At 37.4% G+C, this 19,837-nt stretch overlaps 1 protein-coding gene across 1 annotated transcript in view; it reads right to left on the bottom strand.

The window, feature by feature from the left end:
- LEKR1 (leucine, glutamate and lysine rich 1) overlaps positions 1 to 18,523 on the bottom strand; it is a 184,189-nt gene extending 165,666 nt beyond the window's left edge. The window contains exons 1-3 of the mRNA XM_087440104.1: positions 17,817 to 18,523; positions 15,513 to 15,602; positions 3,360 to 3,574 (exon numbers count right to left, since the gene is read on the bottom strand). Of these exons, the coding sequence (XP_087296230.1) occupies positions 3,360 to 3,574; positions 15,513 to 15,602; positions 17,817 to 18,029 (518 nt within the window). The 5' untranslated portion in view covers positions 18,030 to 18,523. The remainder of the gene's footprint in view (positions 1 to 3,359; positions 3,575 to 15,512; positions 15,603 to 17,816) is intronic.
- Between the last annotated feature and the right edge of the window lie 1,314 nt (positions 18,524 to 19,837).

The following is a 19,837-nucleotide window of genomic DNA, read 5'->3' as shown; positions in this document are numbered from 1 at the left end:
AGTTTGCTATTCAATACTGTTCTAAAGGTCCAATCCAAGTTAATGAGATAAAAAGAAGTAGGGCAAGGCACAACTATCAGAAATAAAAAGGTAAGACAGTTACTATTTGCATATAATGTGACTGTTTTATATATGTGTGTGTGTGTATACATATATAATGAATATATGTAATATATTCAAGAAAATCAACTGAAAAATAAATACAAGTAATAAAAGAATTCAGTAAAAGAGCTAGAGATAAAATCAACATACAAAAATCAATCCCTTCCAGAAAAATTAAAAAGTGTAATGAAGAAAAAGATACCATTCCCAATAGCAACAAAAATTATATGTCCAGGAATTAAACTAATATGGAAAGTGCAAGAAAATTACAAAATTTTATTGAGGGATTTAAAGAAGACCTATATAAATGGAGAAAAAAAATACCATGTTCCAGGATAAGAAGACTCAAGATTATAAAGATGTCAAATTGCCCTAGAGAGTAAATGCAACTCCAATCTAAATCATAATATAAAATGTTTTATGGAATCTGATAAGCTGATTCTAAAGTTCATCCAGAAGAGAAAATATGTTAGAAAAGCCAGGATAACCTGTCAAGCAAAACAAATACTTGCCCCACAACATATCAAAACATAAAGCTAAAGTAGTTAAAAGTGTGGTGCTGATCCATTCCTATACACGGAATATTTGTATCCCCCCAAAATTAATAAATTGAAGCCTATTTCTCAATGTGAGCCTATTTCTCAATGTGATGCTATTTGGAGGTGGGGCTTTTGGGAGGTAGTTAAGTCATATGGATGAAGCTCTCATGAGACCCAAGAGAGCTCCCTTGCCTCTTCCGCCGTGTGAAGACACAGCAAGAAGATGGCTGTCTGTGAACCAGGAAGGGGGCTCTCGGGAGACACCAAATATGCCAGCAACTTCATCTTGGACTTCCCAGCCTCCAGAACTGTGAGAAATAAATAAATAACATTGTTTATAAGTCACCCAGTCTGTGGTACTTTGTTATAGCAGCCCAAAGGGACTAAGACACCTATTGATAGACAAAAGATCAATAGCACAAAACAGAGTCCAGATATAGACTAGAATAGAAATTAATAGGTTGTATTTCAAATCAAGGGAGAAAGGACAAAGGATTTAATAAATGATATTGGGACAATAAGCCATACATTCAGAAAACAATAACAAAAAACATGAAATTTTAAATCTACCTCATGAAAATTAATTCTAGGTAGATTAAAAAACTAAGTAAAACAACAATACTATAAAAGTTCTAAACATATGATGTTTTCTTCAACTTGCCTGAAACTAGGTTAGTGTTATCCAGAGTAAGTTTCTATTGTTTGCAGCCAAAGGCTGACACAGAACACTGACCAGAACACTGACCAGAATTTGGCATAGGATACGAAAAAAAATTGATATAGAAAAAATACAATAAACAAAAAGATAAGCAACCATGAGAAAATATTAGCAACATGCATAAACAAAGTAAAATGTCCATGTTATATTAAAAACTCCTACAAATAAACAAAAATAAATAACCCAGTAAAAATTTGTACAACATATATGAACAGGTAATTAATTGAGAAAGAAATAAAAATATCTAATAAACATGTGAAAAAATGTTCAACCTCATTAGCAATAAAGAAACAAATTAAATAACAATGAAGTAACCTTTTTTTACTCAAGAAAAAAGTGAAAATTTGAGAAAAATCAGGAAGACTCTAATATTAAAAATTTGTAGGAAGATGGCCACTCTATAAACTATTCGCCAAATATAAATTAATGCTATCTTCTCAAAGGACAATTTGGTATAATATCTATCAAAATTTTAAATTGGCATTTCCTTTCTTTTAGCAATTTCACTTCTAGGAATTTATCCTCTGGAAAACATATGTACACAAGAATATAAATATAAATACTACGTGTAATAAGAAATATCGGAAATAATGTAAATGTTGAAAAAAGAAATGGTTAAGTAAATTATGGCATATTCTTAGTAAGGAAAATGTTGCAGCAGCTAAGAACACAGTAGATCTATATGTATTAACATGGAACAATTTCCAATATATATAGTTAAGTAGCAAAAGTCACAGAACGATATGATTAATACATTGCGTATGTTAAAAACTAGTCTATTAAAAGATAAAGATTTAAAAACTACACAGCTTATATATAATACATTACATATACTAAAAAAAATATCTATCATAAAGGTAAAGGCACAGTGAAGGATGTAAAACCATATACACCAAACCATTAAAAGTGGTTTTATCCTCAGTAAGAAGAAAGCAATCAGCGGGGTGAAAAGGGACCTTCTTGCCTTCTCTTCTATATACTGCTTTTATTTCATGTGTTTATGTATTACTTATATAATACAGTATTTTATTAAAGAAAGTAAAGTGTGAATAACACCAAACAAAAGAAGCTCTGACAGGCAAAAACCCTCCAAATTTTAAATTTTAAACCGAATACTTCAAATTTTTTATTTTTCCACTCAAATATTATGAGATACTTTATTATTCAAATTTGAAATCCAAGAAACTATAACAAAATTTTTTTGGTAAAAGACTAAAAAATATCGGACTCAACTGACATTTAATGTAATTATAAAAATTTGTAACAAAATATAATAGAAGTACTTAATCCTAAGAGATTTAACAAAGTCTCTACTTTTACAAAGACATGATATTCATTAAATTCATTAATTTAACGTTTATTAACATCAGCTGTCAATATTTTAAGTGGAAATATTCATTCATAGGAAAAAGGAAAAGCCATAAAACACCAGCAAAAACCATTCTGTAGAAGTGTCTATATAAGCTGATTGAAGTATCTTTAGGCAGACTAAATTGCTGATTAAATTTGACAGCGTTAGGAATCCATTCTGTAATTTTATTCCAATTTCAGTGATTCAGAATCATGTACCAATTTTAATGTCTTGGGATCCTTTTCAAAACAAGACAACCTTATTCTAAAAATCTAAATATTCAATCCATTTAAAAACAAACGTTAGGTATCAAAAACTACAAAAATTCCCGATTTTTATAGACAAATCTTCTCAATAATAAAATAAAGATATGTATCTGGGGAAAAATAAAACTTAACCCACCTCAACTTACAGTTATGAAATTAACTGGTTTCTATTTATTCAAATAGTAAATATATGCCTCAAAGGAATGCTCAAATTAACATTAACAATTATATTTAGTAATTATCAATAATTAATGAACTCAGTGTATAAAAGTGTAAATTATATCTGATATAGAGAAATTCTAGAAAAACATTCAAAGTCTATTTATTTTCTGCACTTTTCTTTCAAATTAAATAAATGACAGAAAAGAATAACATACTCCAACCTTTCTGTTTTGGATTCATTGTCAATTTTGTACTGTTCAAAATCTTGGCTAAGAAACCGTAGCTTTTCTTGAAGTTTATTTTCACGTTCTACACTTCCTTGATAAAATTTCATCTCTTTTTCCATCGCCTTCACTTTTTCTTCCATAGCCTTAAACTCATGGAGAATTAGATAGCTGACTCCACAGTACTTACAAACTTTTTCTTCAGGGGACATCTAGAAAATAGAACACACATTTACTGACATGGTATTTTTTAAATTCTAAAAAACAAAGTTCAACTGAAGATGCAACCATGTTGGTCAAATGAAGTAAATGTATACAGTACTGTGCTATGGAGTAACAACTATGACATTGCCTACATCTGAACAAAATTTTAAAAACTGGCATGATATTGACCCTGACACAAAATTTTGGAATTAGAAAAGTCTTTCAGAGTAATTATTCCTCCATAGTATCTCCAAGAAAGATTTACTCTTGAAATATTTTCCATAAAATAAAACTAAAAATGATGAAAACATCTTTACAATTCTTGTTTTAAGATGAGTTTTTCATGAAGTAAGAAGAAATCACTGCCAACTGCACTGTGATCCTGCAGATGCCTCTTGGATTTTTCAGATCTTATTTTCCTCATTTATAAAATTATGGCATTAGACCAAATGAATGCTAAATTCCTATTCAGTTTTAACATGTTATGATTTTTACAGAATTTTATGTTCTGTCATAAAACCACAAATAGGAAAAACACTTAGAACCTAATTTCTTCTCCCTAAATCCGTTCTTTTCCCCTCAGATAGGTAAGGTTATACCCATTTTCTCGGTAAGGAAATGGAGACTATTGCAGTTAAATAACCAGCTCATAGATGGAGAAGTTGGGATTAAACCCAGGTCTATTTAAAACCAGTACTATGCCTGTAGCCTGTAACCATTTGTATCATATTTGTCTACTATGTGTATGTCAGCTAAATCCTCTTACTTCATTCAGATCAAATGTTCATGTATCTCTGGCCAGCATAGAGGCAGTGAAAAATGGAATTTTAGTCAAGTCAAGAGAGAAGTAATTCTTTTTTCTGTCGAAAGTATACAAATATTCCTCAAGTAGCCTCTACTTGTCTTGCTATTCACAAAGGATAAGAGACACAGCTTCATTACATATTTGCTCCAGGGCACTAAAATGAAAGCAACACTTTTATTATTCAAGGAGGACTTAACGCTTAACGCAACCTCCCCATAAGACTATAGAAACTGCTCTCTTAACTAAGAGTGATGCCAACATATCTGCCTAGCAATGCCATTACACAAGAGTCAGTGGAAACAAACTAATTGTAAATCTCTATACAATAAAATTTTGCTCGTTTAAACTACAATAATAAAAATTTCAAATTAAAAACGATAAGATAATACTGTGGAATACAGATGAATGACTACATCAATCATCTAACTGCTACTGATACCAAATTTATAGATTTATAAAACCACAGCTTTGAAATAAATCATAAAAATAACCTGGTTCAAGGTCTGGCTAGGTTCATAGAGTATATTCCAACCTAGATAAATTGTTATCCAGACTCTATTTCAACATCCCAAATGATGGGAAACTACTTTGTAAGTAGCCTGTTCTATCTTCTGATGGTTTTGTCTATCAAGAAATTGTTTCTCATGCTGACCCCTAATCTGCCTCCCTGGAGCATCCACTGGTCCTAGACCTCCTGATAACCATGTGGAACAATCCCAAGCCTCTTTCTAATATTTGAAGACAGCTATCAGGAAGCTCCATATCTTCTCTTCTCTAGGTCAACACTTGCAATTCCTTCAGCTGTTTCCCATATGACATAGTTTTGAATTTGTTCCTCATGCTAGATCATTTTCTCTGACTTGTTCCGGTGTCCTGTATCTGTTTCAAAGTATGGTGCCCAATATTGAACACTTCAGTGTGGTTGGCACTCACTAAAACAGAGTAAGAGAGGACTCAAATTCCCCTCATTCTAACATCTCACTGGTAATAGCATTAGTAATATTTTCTAATGCAACCTTAGATCACAACGGTCTTTTGTATTTTTAGCAATTATATGTTGCTATTATGTACTATAACTGGCTTTTATGTTAAATAAAACCCCTATTTAAAGAATACTGCAGTGTGAAACCATTTCTCATTACACTGAATATACCAATCCATTCCTTCCCACCTATGCCCCCTTTTTTAGAGAATCCACCTTCCACAGTACTGGCTGCTCTGTTTGGTAATGTGACTAAATCACCTCCCTCACCCATCCACCCTAGCCATGGCTGATGGGTGGATGAGGACTGGACATCAGACCCAGAAGAACCAAGCCCTAAACTGGGATGAGCCAACTAGGCCTATCAGTGTTGAAGACCTGGGCATTTAGGACACCTTTAGGGCAGCCATAATAGAGAAGGGTCATGTGCAAGGTATAGAGTAAGTCACGTTACTGGAATAAGAGAGGAGAATAAGCAGACACACAGAGAGAAGATAAGACAAAGACACTGTGGAACCAGAGTAAGAGAGAAAAAAATGGAACCAGTCACTGTCTTATACCCAGTAACCTTCCCACTCCTCACTTCAGTCCTCGTTGAGATCTAGCTGCCTTACTTGCCCTTTAGGATCCAAGCCCAATCTTCCTCCACTATTCTTTTTTCTCCCTTAAGCTACCCATTCCTTGCAACCAATAACATCCATTCTGTTATGTGAGTATTTGGTTTTTCAGATCCAAGTGCAGAATGATAAATATAAATAAATAAATAATATATATTTATATATATATACACACATATATAAATCTTAGATTCATATATACGAAGATATGTATGTCTTAGACTCAGCCTTTAGTTATTGACTTTGATATCCAGGAAATTCTAAGCTTTGTGTCTTTTTCAAAATTGATCCTTATAAGTTGTTTTATCCATTTAATTCATGGATTAAAAATGTTGAATATGGCAAAGTTGAGGACAGAACTCCACAGCATATCTTATCTCCTTGGTTTATTCTGATCCATTACTCAGCACATTTCAGGTGCAACTCTACAACTGGTTATTAAACTACCCAATTATCTTTACAACCAACCTATACTTGTTCCTATTGTCTTCAGGAATATTATGACAAACTTTGCCAAATGCCTTCATAAAGTCCATATATTCTATGCCTACTACAGTTCCTGGATCTAGTAACTCTACACAAAATGGAATGGCAAGGACTACATCTGGTTCTCTTAACGAACACAAAATTGGCCCAAGGGTTATTGTTTTCTCTAATATGTTCTCACAAATCACCCTTTAATATTACATTTTAGAATCTTGTCTGGGATTGAAATTGAGTTCACTGGCTGTAATTCATGGCCGCTTTACATGGATTGGCATTTGTATATTATGCTCTTACTCTCTACATGTCCTCAAAGATCACCAAGAGTAGCTCCACAATCCCATTCAAAGGTACTATAAGTCCTCAAAAATATAATTCATTCAGGTCAAGAGACCTGAACTAATTCAGAGCAGATGGGTATTTTCTGACAATCCCTCTGCCCATTGTGAGTTTTGGTTCCTTCTCATCAATTTGAAAATTTTATTGCTTACTCCAAGGCACTTTCATCCTTAACCTTCTGCCTATTAATCACAGTTGCTGCTCCACTCCTGGCAAAGTGCCATATCCTTATTCTAAAGAAAATTCTTGCTGGGTGGAGCTTATTTGCAGCCTGACATATGAAACAGAAATGGTACAAACTTCACAGTTGTAAAAGCTATTAGAATGTTATTCCACCATACCAATCACTGGGGGGCCGGGGGGGGGGGGCGAAAGCTGAAAGAAGTGAAGTAATACATTTTACAGAACAGGTCTTCTAGAAGTTCAGCAAAGAAAGCCAAAACATGATATTTTTTATGTTCTTGGAAACAAGACAACCAATTATAAGATAATAGGTCCATAAGGGTAGTCTCCAGACTTCACCTTGTACAACGTGAATCACTGAGTGATCTATGTTAAATAAGTACATTAAACAAAAGCTTTCAATACTATGAAATTGTAAATAATTTTCTGTAAGTAAAACTGCAACAGAAAAAATTTAATAACGCTTTCAAATTCTCACTGTCTGCATGGGCTAATTACTTAGGACATTTCTGTGAAACTTGAGAAGATATGAAATACTATAATTATGTTCCCAAATGAAGTAAGTAAAAGTCATCTGTTTTTTTGTTAAATATAATTTGTGCTTCATACTTAACGAGGTGTTATATCATCTCCTCGTTTTGTAAGTAAAATAATGACATGCTGTCATTTTTGACAAAAGGGCTATCAGTAGCAGGATGTTTTTGCTTTCTGCAAGATGTACTTTGCAGGAGGCATCAACAAATGCAGAATATTAAACAAATGCAGAACCACTTAAATTATAAAATAAACTTCTCAAATGCAGTGTTTTTACTTTTAAAATTATAGTTATTTATATAAAAATGATGCAAATTTTTAAAAAGATTAAATTAGGCTTCAGATCCTTTTCAAAGCTTCTGTCTGTGCTTCAACTAGAAAAGGCACTCAGTAACCTCCTGCTGCCCAACTGAGGCATTCTCTGCTCCAAAAATTGTTCCTCCTTTCTTCCCCCACTCATTCAACGATTTTTGTGCTTGGACAAGGAGGAAAGAAACAGATAAACTATTCCATAAAGGTAAGAGTGACAGCAGTACAAAATGTTAACCCTTCTAAGAGGCTTTGCATTAAAAAAGATGCCTTTACTCAAAACCGTGAGTGTCTAGCTAGTGAATTTCATTCAGATTGGGAGAAACATTTTGAGATAGGACCCTTCCTCATTAACAAGTCAATTTGCTGCACGACCAATTTAAAAACCAATTTGGAAAAGAGAATCTACAAAAACCCCTACACCTACATTATACCTAATGGTGAAAAATTAAATGCTTTTTCCCTTAAGATCAGGAATAAGGCAAGGATATTTACTCTCTCTGCTCTTATTCAACATAATGCTGGAAGTTCTAGCCAGAGCAATAAGGCAAGAAGAGGAAATAAGTGACATACACATCAAACAGGAAGAAACAAAACTGTCCCTATTTGAGATGACATGATTGTCTCCATAGAAAATCCCAAGGAATCTACAATAAAACTCCTAGAACTAAGAAGTTCAGCAAGGTCGATGATTCAAGATAAACATACAAAAACCAATTGTATTTCTATATACAGCCAGTGAACACATGGACAGTGACATTAAAAATACAGTACCGGGCCAGCCCCATGGCTTGGCGGTTGGGTGCGCGCTCTGCTGCTGGCGGCCCGGGTTCGGATCCCGGGCACGCACCGATGCATCGCTTGTCTGGCCATGCTGAGGCCGTGTCCCACATATGGCAACTAGAAGGCTGTGCAACGATAACATACAACTATCTACTGGGGCTTTGGGGAGAAAAAAGGAGGAGGATTGGCCATAGGTGTTAGCTCAGAGCCAGTCTTCCTCAGCAAAATGAGGAGGATTAGCATGGATGTTAGCTCAGGGCTGATCTTCCTCACAAAAAAAATATATATATATACAGTACCAATTACAATTGCTCAAAAAAATGAAAAATTCAGGTGTAAATCGAAGAAAACATGCACAGGACTTATACGTTGAAAACTATAAAATGCTGATGAAAGAAATCAAAGGAAACCTAAATAAAATGGAGAGACATACCGTGTTTATGGGTTGGAAAGCTCAAAATATTAAAAATATCAATTTTCCCCAAATTTATATATAGGTTTAATGTAATTCTTATCAAAATTCCAGCAAGATGTTTTTTAGATATAGACAGGATTATTCTCAAATTTATATGGAAAGGCAAAAGAACTGGAAAAGCTAAAACAATCTTGAAATAGAAGAATAAAGTGGGAGGAATGATTTTATCTGATTTCAAGACATACTGTAATGTTACAGTAATCAAGACTGTGTGGTATTGGCAGAAGGACAGACACATAGATTAATGGAATAGAATAGAGAACTCAGAAATAGATATACATACATGTGCCAATCTTATTTTTGTCAAAGGTGCAAAATCAATGAAGGAAAGATAGCCTTTTCAACAAACAGTGCTGGACAACTGGATATCCATAGGTTAAGAAAAAAAAAGAGAATCTTGACCTAAACCTCACACCCTATACAAAAATTAACTCAAGATGTATCATGGACTTAAATGTAAAACATAAAATATTATTTTAGGAGAAAATCTTCAGGATCTAAACTAGGCTGAGTTCATATACTTGATACCAAAAGCAAGATCCATAAATGGAAAAACTCATAACCTGGATTTCATCAGAATGTAAAACTTTTGCTCTGCAAAAGACCCTGTGAAGAGGATGAAAAGCTACAGATTAGGAAAAAAATTTGCAAACTACATATCTGACAAAGGACTAGTATATAGATCACATAAAGAACTCTCAAAACTCAACAGTAAAACAAAAAAATCCAATTAGAAAATGATCAAAGGACATGAAGAAATATTTCACCTAAGAGGATACAGAGATGCCAAATAAGCACATGAAAAGATATCCAACATCATCTGGCACTAGGAAATTGCAAATTAAAACCACAATGAGATATCACTGCACACCTATCAGAAAAGCTAAAATAAAAACTAATGACAACATTAAATGATGGTAAAGATGCAGAGAAACTGGATGACTCATACACTGCTAGTGAGAATGTAAAGCGGTACAGCCTTCTAGAAAGTTTGGCAGTGCCTTAAAAAACTAAACATGCAACTACCATACAACCTAGCAATTGTACTCTTGGGCATTTATCCCAGGAAAATGAAAACATACGTTCACATAAAAACCTATACATGAATGTTTATAGCAGCTTTATACATAATAGCCAAAAACTGGAAAAAATCCCAATCTTCTTCAACAGGTTAAACAAACTGTAGTACATTCATACCACGAAATACCACTCAGCAATACAAAGGAATAAATTACCCATGCATGCAATAACCTGAATAAAGCTCCAGAGAATTACACTGAGTAAAAAAACTAATCCCAAAGGTTACACATTGCATGACTCCATTTATTTAACATTCTTGAAATACAAAATTATTGGAGATCAGATCAATGGTTGCCAGGGGTCATGAATTGGGGGTGGGGGTTGGGGGTGGAGGTGTGTGAAGGGGGTGGTTGAGGTGAATGAGGCTATAAAAGGGCAACATGAGGAACCCTTGTTGTGGCAGAAGTGTTCTATATCCTGACTATATCAATGTCAATATCCTGGTTGCGATATTGTAGTGCAGTTTTGACAGTTGTTACCATCAGGGGAAGCTGGGGTAAGGGTACAAGGGATCTCTTGGTATCATTTCTTACAACTGTATGTGAATCTATAATGATCTCAAAATAAGAAGTTTAATTTTAAAATAATGAAAATAAAAACAAATCAATCTGGGACTAAAATACCAGAAATTAATCCATAAAGAAATTTATAGAGCAATTTCAAGAAATGTTGGCTTCATACATAAATTATACATAACACACCTATGTTTATCTAAATATGCTTCCAAAGTATATTTCCTCCAATATCTATTTTTCCCACTAGGAAACCTCATCTTAGTAAACTCTATGACCCTCTATGGCCAGCCAGCAAAAGTATTTTGGACTACAAATTGACAAATGCAGATTTTTCAAGATTCATAGTAATATTTTTGTGTGTTGTGTGTGAGGAAGATTAGCTCTGAGCTAACATCCGTTGCCAATTCTCCTCTTTTTTGCTGAGGAAGATTGGCCCTGGGCTAACGTCTGTGCCCATCTTCCTCTACTTTATAAGGGACGCTGCCATAGCATGGTTTGACAAGCGGTGTGTAGGTCCACACCCGGGAATCCGAACTTGTGAACCCTGGGCCGCAGAAGCAGAGCACATGAACTTAACGGCTACGCCACCAGGCTGGCCCCTCATAGTAATATTTTTTTAAAAAATTTTTTCCTAATGAATTTCTTGGGTCACAATATTAAGTGAATGGTCTCTCCAAAAATTACACAGCAGCTTCTTTCTTTTACTGTTAGGTTTTAAAACTGCAATTGCTTAAAAACACAACACACATACCTGCGCCCACATACACACACCACTCCTGCTCCAGGATGCTAGTGCTAACAATTCCAGGACCATTTGCACTTTCTTTCTCCTCTACTTTAACTCAACACCAAATCTGACCCTAGCCACAGTGGCCCAAAATGACCTGGAAAATTAAGTTTATTTTTTCTGGCAATGACAACCTGTGCTTGGAAATATAAAACTGTTATTCCGAATAAATTTCAAAGTTCCAAAGTACTAAAATTACTTTGCTGAAACAGGACAAAATGAGCTGTTACTGCTAGGGAAAGGGATTGTTATCCCAGAAAGAACAGTGTGCTCTCCAGCCCTTGCACTGCCACTTCTGTTTTGTAAAATAAACAACTCTGGTCTCTTTATTTTACTTTGTGTCCTGTGGTAATAAATATCTCCTGAAGCTAAAATCCTATTACAAGTGTTCATTTTGTCACCATTTACAAAAACAAGAGATCAGTTTTACTTTTGCAAAATAGCCGATTTTTCCACTAGTTTGTTGGGGTGTTTTGACTTCTGTGTATGTTCCCTAGCAAAAACAGCAAAAGGAAAGTTGCTCATTGCTTTTTTTCTAAAAAGAGGAGTCCATATGTCTCTAAAATGTGTTGACATTCAGGAGGGGAAAAGATATAGAATTATTACTTTGCTGATCTGTTAGTGTTGTTTTAGTTTTAAGTTGTGATTTTAAGTTTGAAATCCTAAACACAGAACTGTACTACCATTACAAGCACATTCTGCTTTCAAAATGCTGGATGAAAATTCTAGCAAAGCTGTTGGTTATCGGAGGTCCGAGATAGGCAGGAGGCAGCTCAGTCTAGAGAGAGAGATTTAGAGACATGGTCCAAGCCCTGTAGAAGTAAACTGTCGAGTCTAGCAGCGGACAAAGGAGATGAGTGTGGTCTTGCTGTCCAGCCATGGGCCTGTGGTGCATTTTCTGTCACTTGGGGATACGGAAGTTTGAGATGTATCTTATGCTCAGTCAGAAACTGTGATAAAAAGCAAAAAGATCCAGGAATGGGAGTCAAAAGATTATCTTATCCTTTCTTCCCTAAGTTTCCCTAAGAAGATAAGACCACGAGGAGATGATTTAACAATCTTAGCCCTGTGATCAGGCAATGAATTTTCTAACTACAGCTTATCATCATCAACACTCTCCTCCACACTTTCCCTTTGGTGCCATCTCCCTCACCACCTTTACTGTTTCTTGCAATTCTTTCTACTAGTATTTTGCTATTAATAGTACAGTGTAGTACAGTCATTTCCACATTCTTTATCACGTATCTTTCATGTAATTTATCAACCATCCCATTTCCATATCACACAGCAAAAGTACAGAAAGAAAGAAAGAGGAAAGGCTCCCCTCCCTTTCTCTTCCCTGATTTCTACACTAACCTTCCTTGCCTAGACACAAAAGAAAAAGGAAACACAGCAGGGGTTTCTCTAGAAAGAAAAGCCAGCATAAAAACTAACAAAAGTTAACAGGAGAACAAGAAAAAAAAAAGCCTTTGAGAGATCTCTCTGTTACTGCACACTGATCCACCTGCCTCACATCCTTTTTTAACCAATAAAGAAATGGAGGACAATTTCCAAGCCATTATGAAAAAAAATGATTTGTTTTCTTACTAATGAAATGGTTCTAATCTAAAGTGTTCCTATTGCCATTATAAGTTGTCTATCTATCTAACATGATTCTGTATAGAATGATGTATGCAAGCTGACTAAATAGATAATACTGCCTGATCACTAGGCAACTTCACAAGTTTACATTAGGGACAGTCTAGATGAGTCAAACACAGGTAAGAAGTTATGGAAAACAAGTAACTGACTTGTTCTCAGACTGTGCTTTAATAGGCTGCGGGATGCACGTAGCATGTATACATTTTGGTTGTTTTATAATCAAGTACCCAGAACAGTGTCTGGCACACAACAGACAATAAATACTTGCTGTATAAATGTATATAACGTGGGTCTGAACAAATGCACAGCTGCACTTTACATCTAAACATTCAGCAAGACGAAGGCTACAATCAGCATACTGGTCCAGGGCCCTAGGCCGCTGAGCTGCTCCTGGCGTCCCCACTTCTCTGCATTGTACGGACAGCTGCCTGCCATTCCTGCTTTGAGAATATAACTGTAGATATACGAAATGCTTGGTTTTAGCATTTTAAGTAAATTTTATTTACTTAAAAATTTAAAATTTACTTACAAGTAAATTTTAAACAATTTACTTATAAAGTACCTTAAACATGAGAAAAAACATTCTACAACTCTCATAGAAACCTTGTCAAGATAAATACATACTCTTTCATGTATTCAAAACATTTACATTGTTAAACATTCTCTAACTTGGCCAGCTCTTTCTCACCAGGAAGCTTCTGTTCCCTTGGCCTGGGATGCTCTATTCCCCGTCTGTCTATGGAAACACTCACCATTCAGGGGCCAATCCCAGTTCCATCTCCTGCACAAAACTCCTCCCGTGACCATCCCCATTCTCAGAGAAGGCACTCTCTTATACGACATTTAAATCATACACTGTGTTTTAGAGTTATTTTTTTCATGTCATGATATATTCTCTTCCTGACAGATGATTGGCATCTGAAGAGTACTGTTTCTTGCAGATTGTTGTTTTATTTTTGTTTTTTTGTTGTTGTTGTTGAGGAAGATTAGCCCTGAGCTAACATCCGTTGCCAATCCTCCTCTTTTTGCTGAGGAAGACTGGCCCTGGGCTAACATCCATGCCCATCTTCCTCTACTTTATATGTGGGACACAGCCACAGCATGGCTTTGACAACTGGTGTGTAGGTCCACGCCCAGGATCCAAAGCTGTAAAACTTGGGCTGCCAAAGCAGAGCGCACGAACTTAACCACTATGCCACCGGGCCGCCCCATTTTGTTCCTTTTAATCTCTACCACACCAGACTCATATATTGAAAGAACTCAGCTGAGGGAGAGAAGGACATTCCATGTCTTCAAACACATATAAGCACCATTTCTCAGATAAGCAGAGCATAGATGAGCTCTCTCTCTCTCTTACACTCAACTTAAAAAGTGAAGTGAATTAAACACAATTGTTTGAAAGATCTTTTCTGGTAACTGAACTTCCCTTCCAGTTCCTGGTAGGTCACAGTTTACATAAATTTGAAGGACATATAGTAACAGTAAGCATCAAGTTCAATCAGTACATGCTAACAGGCAGCCCAAAGCAAGACGCACAGAGCACAAAAGCATATCTGAGAGTTGACTGCAATTTTTCATTAAAAAGTAACAGATTGGTGGTTATTAAGAGTTGACTATAGATTTACTGAACATCCTGAATGATTAATGATATAGCTAAGGTTTGGGGTTTTAATTCACAATTTGTCAATTAGTTTCAAAGAGATATTTTTAAAATCACACTGTTAACAATGTAGACATTGCCAAACTAAACACGGGAGAAATGCTTTGCCTGTGGACAGACATGAACTAACACAGAGGAGAGTAGCATAGAAACTTGAAGAAGAACTGATCGTCAACAGATTAAATGAGTGGCATAAATGAAAGGGCTTAAAACAGTGCCTGGTGCACGGTAAGTGGCAAGAATTAGGGTGAAACTGAAATAGATTCCCATAGAGAGAGAGACTTGAAAATTAAACATCATATAAAGTTACAAACTAATTACTAATTTCTGTGGTGGTTTACTCCTAATTATTTGTTTTGCAAATACAGAATAAGGATCACTTAAAATTTTAAACAGACCATTTCAAGTTTTTAAAAAAAAAAAAGTTTTTTTCTGAAAAGCTGCTAGAAAAATATGTAAATATAGTATTTGGACATTCCCGGGCCCTTTTCTCACAAGGGCTACACAAACACCTGGTCAAACACTGCTGGAATCACATATCTGTCTTGTTTCGCAGGTCAAACATTCTTTGCACTGAATTGAATTCTGCAATTCTGACTATTATGATTATTCCCTTCCCCGTTCCACCAATTCAATGAAGATCCCCTAACCAAAACAAATATAAAACCTCTCAATTCACTTCCCTAGGTCTTAGAATTTTCTGTTAAAATGCTGTTAATGATTATGCTGTAATAACACAATATAATATCATACCTTCTGGATTTCTTCAGGTAATGCATGCATGGGAATGTGACGATCCATAATTTCCCAAAATATACTGAGGGAGCTCTGAAGTAAAATAATCTAAAAACATTGATGGCAATAGTCAGAATTGAAATAATTTGAAGGAAATTCAAATTAAAAGATATAAATTCCTGGGAGTATTTGGGGATGAATGGTGATAAGTGTTTCAACAGATGTTTGTTTCATCAACTCAATGTTACAAGGTACAACTGGGGTTTTCTCAGTTAGTTATTAGGCCAACAGAACAGGAAGGATCTATAGAGAGAGACTACTGAGTTAGAAACGATATTTTCTTTCTTAGAACTTTACAGTCTAATTGTAATTTCTGTGGTGGTTTACTACTAATTCTTTGTTTTGCAAGTATGGAATAAAGATCACTTAAAATTTTACAGAGACTCATTTATTTCAGTTATTTTAAAAAAACAAGTTTTTCTGAAAAGCTGGTAGAAAAATACCTAAATATACTCTTTTAGTTAAGCAGAGAAGAAAAACAATAGTGACATGAATGTTGGTTTAAATGATGAAGTACAGAAAAAAATATTTAGAGTTAGATTAAATATGATATGCAGGCACTGAACAGAGTCGTCACAGCATGAGAAGCCAAGCATCGATTTTACCTAAGATGGACATTTATATAACTTTTATGCAGATATTTTACTTTTAATAGGTTTTCATTTTCTAATAAAACAATTCAATATAAAACTCCATGACTACTTCCATAAAACCACACAAGATGACTGGAGGAGCATTTTGAGTTTTTTTTTTTAATCTTTCCCAAATATGGAGAAAGAATAGACAGTCCAGTTTCACGACTGAGAAATGTTTATACACATCTAAGGAGTGAGGGATGACGGGAGGCAGCAGAGTAAGATGAAACAGGCACAATTCCACAGCAAGGAGAAGGCCTGAGGGCCAGGAACAATCTAGGAGTTCAGGAAAGAAAAATGACTTATCTTTCTGATGGGAGTGGGGAATTAGTGAAGGCTTCCTGAGGCTGTTTGCTTCTGATCAGGGCAGGATTTTGACAAAGAGAGCCTGGAGAGGCATAGTGCTCTATCAGAGACAGCAACCTCAGCCACAGCAAGGTGGCAGGGAAATTGTAGTTGACAAAAATTCCTGTAGTGGCAGTATTTTTTTAAATCGTGCAACCATTGCTGGAAGAGAAAAGTCTCCATTCCCTGTGTTAGCACAAAGCCCCCTGTTTTAAAGAGCAGATGTTTAAAACAAATAACTAATGGGCTGTCTTCCCATATAAACGTAACACAATGTAGTGTGTGTGTTTAGTAAAGTTAACTAGCATAGTTAACATAGGCCCACATGGCCAGGTGCATAATAACCTGTTGGCTGGCAGACTGTCTTGGTGATGTGGTAAGAGCTCGTTATTCACAGAAGGCTCATTATTCTCATCTCTGCCTTTTTACAGTGGACTCACCATCAGTAAAATAAGATGGCATCATCTTAATTAAACTCTATTGGGAATAGAATTTTTCCTAAAATTACCAACTAAATCTCCTTTTAAAATTCCACCCAAAAAATTACTTGGGAGCATGGATCTAGCGACAGTATAAAGAAGGCACCAGTGGAACAGTTTTTATTTAGTATCTTCATTGTCTGTGATTCTATTCCAACTTGTGGCCTTACTATACCAAAGGGGAAGAATTGGCAGGTTCTGATTACTGAGGAAAAATTAAAAAAAAAAAAAATATCCCGCCAACCCAGAAAATCTCTCCACAATGCAGAAATAAAAGTTTTTTTATAGAATAAGCATTTAACTAGACTGTGACGCACATCACGGCCAATTGGCTAATGAGATTACAAAGAAAGAAATCCCACTCTTTATACAGCCAAGCAGATACAATCCATTACATACATTTCTCAAGATAAACGTCAACTTGTCCTCCACACAGCTTGCTATACACTCTCTCATGGTTCATTTTAAATTCACCCGGTAATTGAAGTAGCCATTCGTGCTAGCTAATTGCGTTTGTTCTCAAGAATACATATCTCTACGACAAAGCACTTGGTTACTAGAAGTAAGGCCCCTAGGCTAAACTTCCAGTGATACGTAGAGAGGGGCGCTATCTTCCTTGACGTTGACCTGTTACAGAAATGGCTCCCAGGTCCTCGAGAAAATACATTCTGGGTCTTTAAAAGATTTGCATACATATTAAAGGAAAAGAGGAAGCATTCACAATTATGAGGTTTCTCAAGAAAGGCAGGGGGAAGGTCTCTTTCTTTTTTGGCAACAGGAAAAAATTTTAATTTTTAATTTACCCTTGTATTACTTCGTGTTTTATCAAATGAGTCCCTTTTATTCTTTCCCATTACACACGTGTAGACTGCCCTTCGGCAAGGGCTGTGGCGACAACTGGCAGCAGGTACGTAGGCATCTGTGAGCCTAACAGGATCACGAGGAGATGTCAGAAACACACATCCTCGACTGCTGCTTCCGACGCCCTTCCTCACACCAGCGTCCCGCTGGGCCATCAGCTCCCGCTCGGCGTTCAGGCCCCTCCGCGGAGAACCGCAGGCCCGGCGCGAGTCACCGCACCGCGCGCGGCGGCGCCGGGGCCAGTGCGGAAGTGCACGTCCCCAGACTCTCCTGGGGCGGCGGGATTTGCCCAACAGAGACCAACTGCGAGGCCGGCCGGCGCTGCTGGCAGGGTCTCAGTCTGCGCCGCTCTAACCCGTTCCCTGGGCCCCGCGGGCAGGAAGAGGAGGAGGAGGGTGCGGGGGGCGCGAGCCGCGCGCTCCGGGGGAGAGGAGGGCGCCGGACCGGGCGGGCTCGGAGACAGGCGGGGGGCGCAGGAGACGAGGCGGGGCGCGGGCCCAGCTCTGCTTTCCGGCCCTCTCCCGGGGCCAGCCCGCCTCCACTCCGGAACCGCGTCCCGGGCACCGGGTCATCCGGGGCTCACGGAAGACATTCATTGTCTCTCACCTAGACCTCGACTCCGCCGGGTGCGAAACGGCTTCCCCGGTCTCCCGGGAGACCGGGCCGCACGTCGGCTTGACGTCAGGGCGCGGTGACGTCGCGGCCCACGCCGCTCGCCAACGCGGAAGCGGGGCTCTGCTGCCCGGCCCCTGCCCAGCGCGCAGGCGGAAGCGGGAAAGCTCGTGGCGGGGACTGGAGGGAAAGGCTCCTCTTACGCGAGCGCTGGGAGAGAGAGGGAAGGGGCATGGAGGCGAGGCGGGAAAGGCGTGCTGGAGTAGTGGGAGCAGTCGCTCCCACTGGGGTGGAGGGAGACGTCCCCAGGCCTGCGGCGGGTTGGAGAGACATGCTGCCTGGGTTGGAGGCCAAAGTCCATCTCACTATCACACCTGGCTCTAGGGCTACTGTGGCGCACCCAGCACTGGGCAGTTACTACTCTTGAGCGGAAAGAGGAGACATCATGGCTTGTAGAGGTCATGGGTGTAAAGGGCATCTCTGGTCTCAGTCATTCTAGCCAGAACAAGTTAATTGGAAAAGTGTTGGTAAAATTTTCATTCTAGTGCAAAAGTAGTCAAGATGGTGGGCTTAGTTTAAAAGGTATCTTGACTTCTCCTGCCATGCTGAGGCCACGTCCCACATAGAGCAACTAGAAGGATGTGCAACTATGACATACAACTATCTACTGGGGCTTTGGGGGAAAAAAGGAGGAGGATTGGCCATAGGTGTTAGCGCAGAGCCAGTCTTCCTCAGCAAAAAGAGGAGGATTAGCATGGATGTTAGCTCAGGGCTGATCTTCCTCACAAAAAAAAAAAAAGGTATCTTGAGACACCTAGTCCACAATTTGTTTATTTATAGAAGGCTTCCCACCCTTATACCTGACTTACTTTCCTTCCTTCATTCATAAAGCAAGGATTTATTGATGACCTACTACGAGACAAGCGCTGCATACCAGGATGGATGATGCTCTGTGACTAACTCAGGCAGGGGCAGCCATTGGTATGATTTGCAAGTGACTCAGTCATAGCCCACGTATCTCCTCGTTGGGGATTATATGAGGTCAAAAATGCAGCTCTTCCAAGAAACAAAACGGTTGGAGACTCACTAGCAGGGAAAGAGACAGCAGCTACTATTGAATGAAGTAAGGTTGAGTAAATACAAAGGAAGTTAATTTAAATCTGTAGATTTAGAAGTGATCCATTGATGCAGAGCAGTGCTGGAACAGAGTCAGACTGCTGGTTGATAGCTATTTATTAATGAAAATGACAGCATGAAGTACTGAACACCTAAAAGCTTTGTTCCTCAAAGCACTAAAAGTCTTGGGGATAGAGGTACCCTGTACACTTAACCTGACTGATATTTTTGCCCT

The sequence above is a fragment of the Ceratotherium simum genome, chromosome 15 (genome assembly GCF_057802395.1).
Source record: "Ceratotherium simum simum isolate JZ-2026a chromosome 15, ASM5780239v1, whole genome shotgun sequence".
NCBI classification, from domain to species: Eukaryota; Metazoa; Chordata; class Mammalia; order Perissodactyla; family Rhinocerotidae; genus Ceratotherium; species Ceratotherium simum.
Note: the sequence above shows the minus strand (reverse complement) of the source record. Positions and strands in the feature narration are given on the sequence as shown.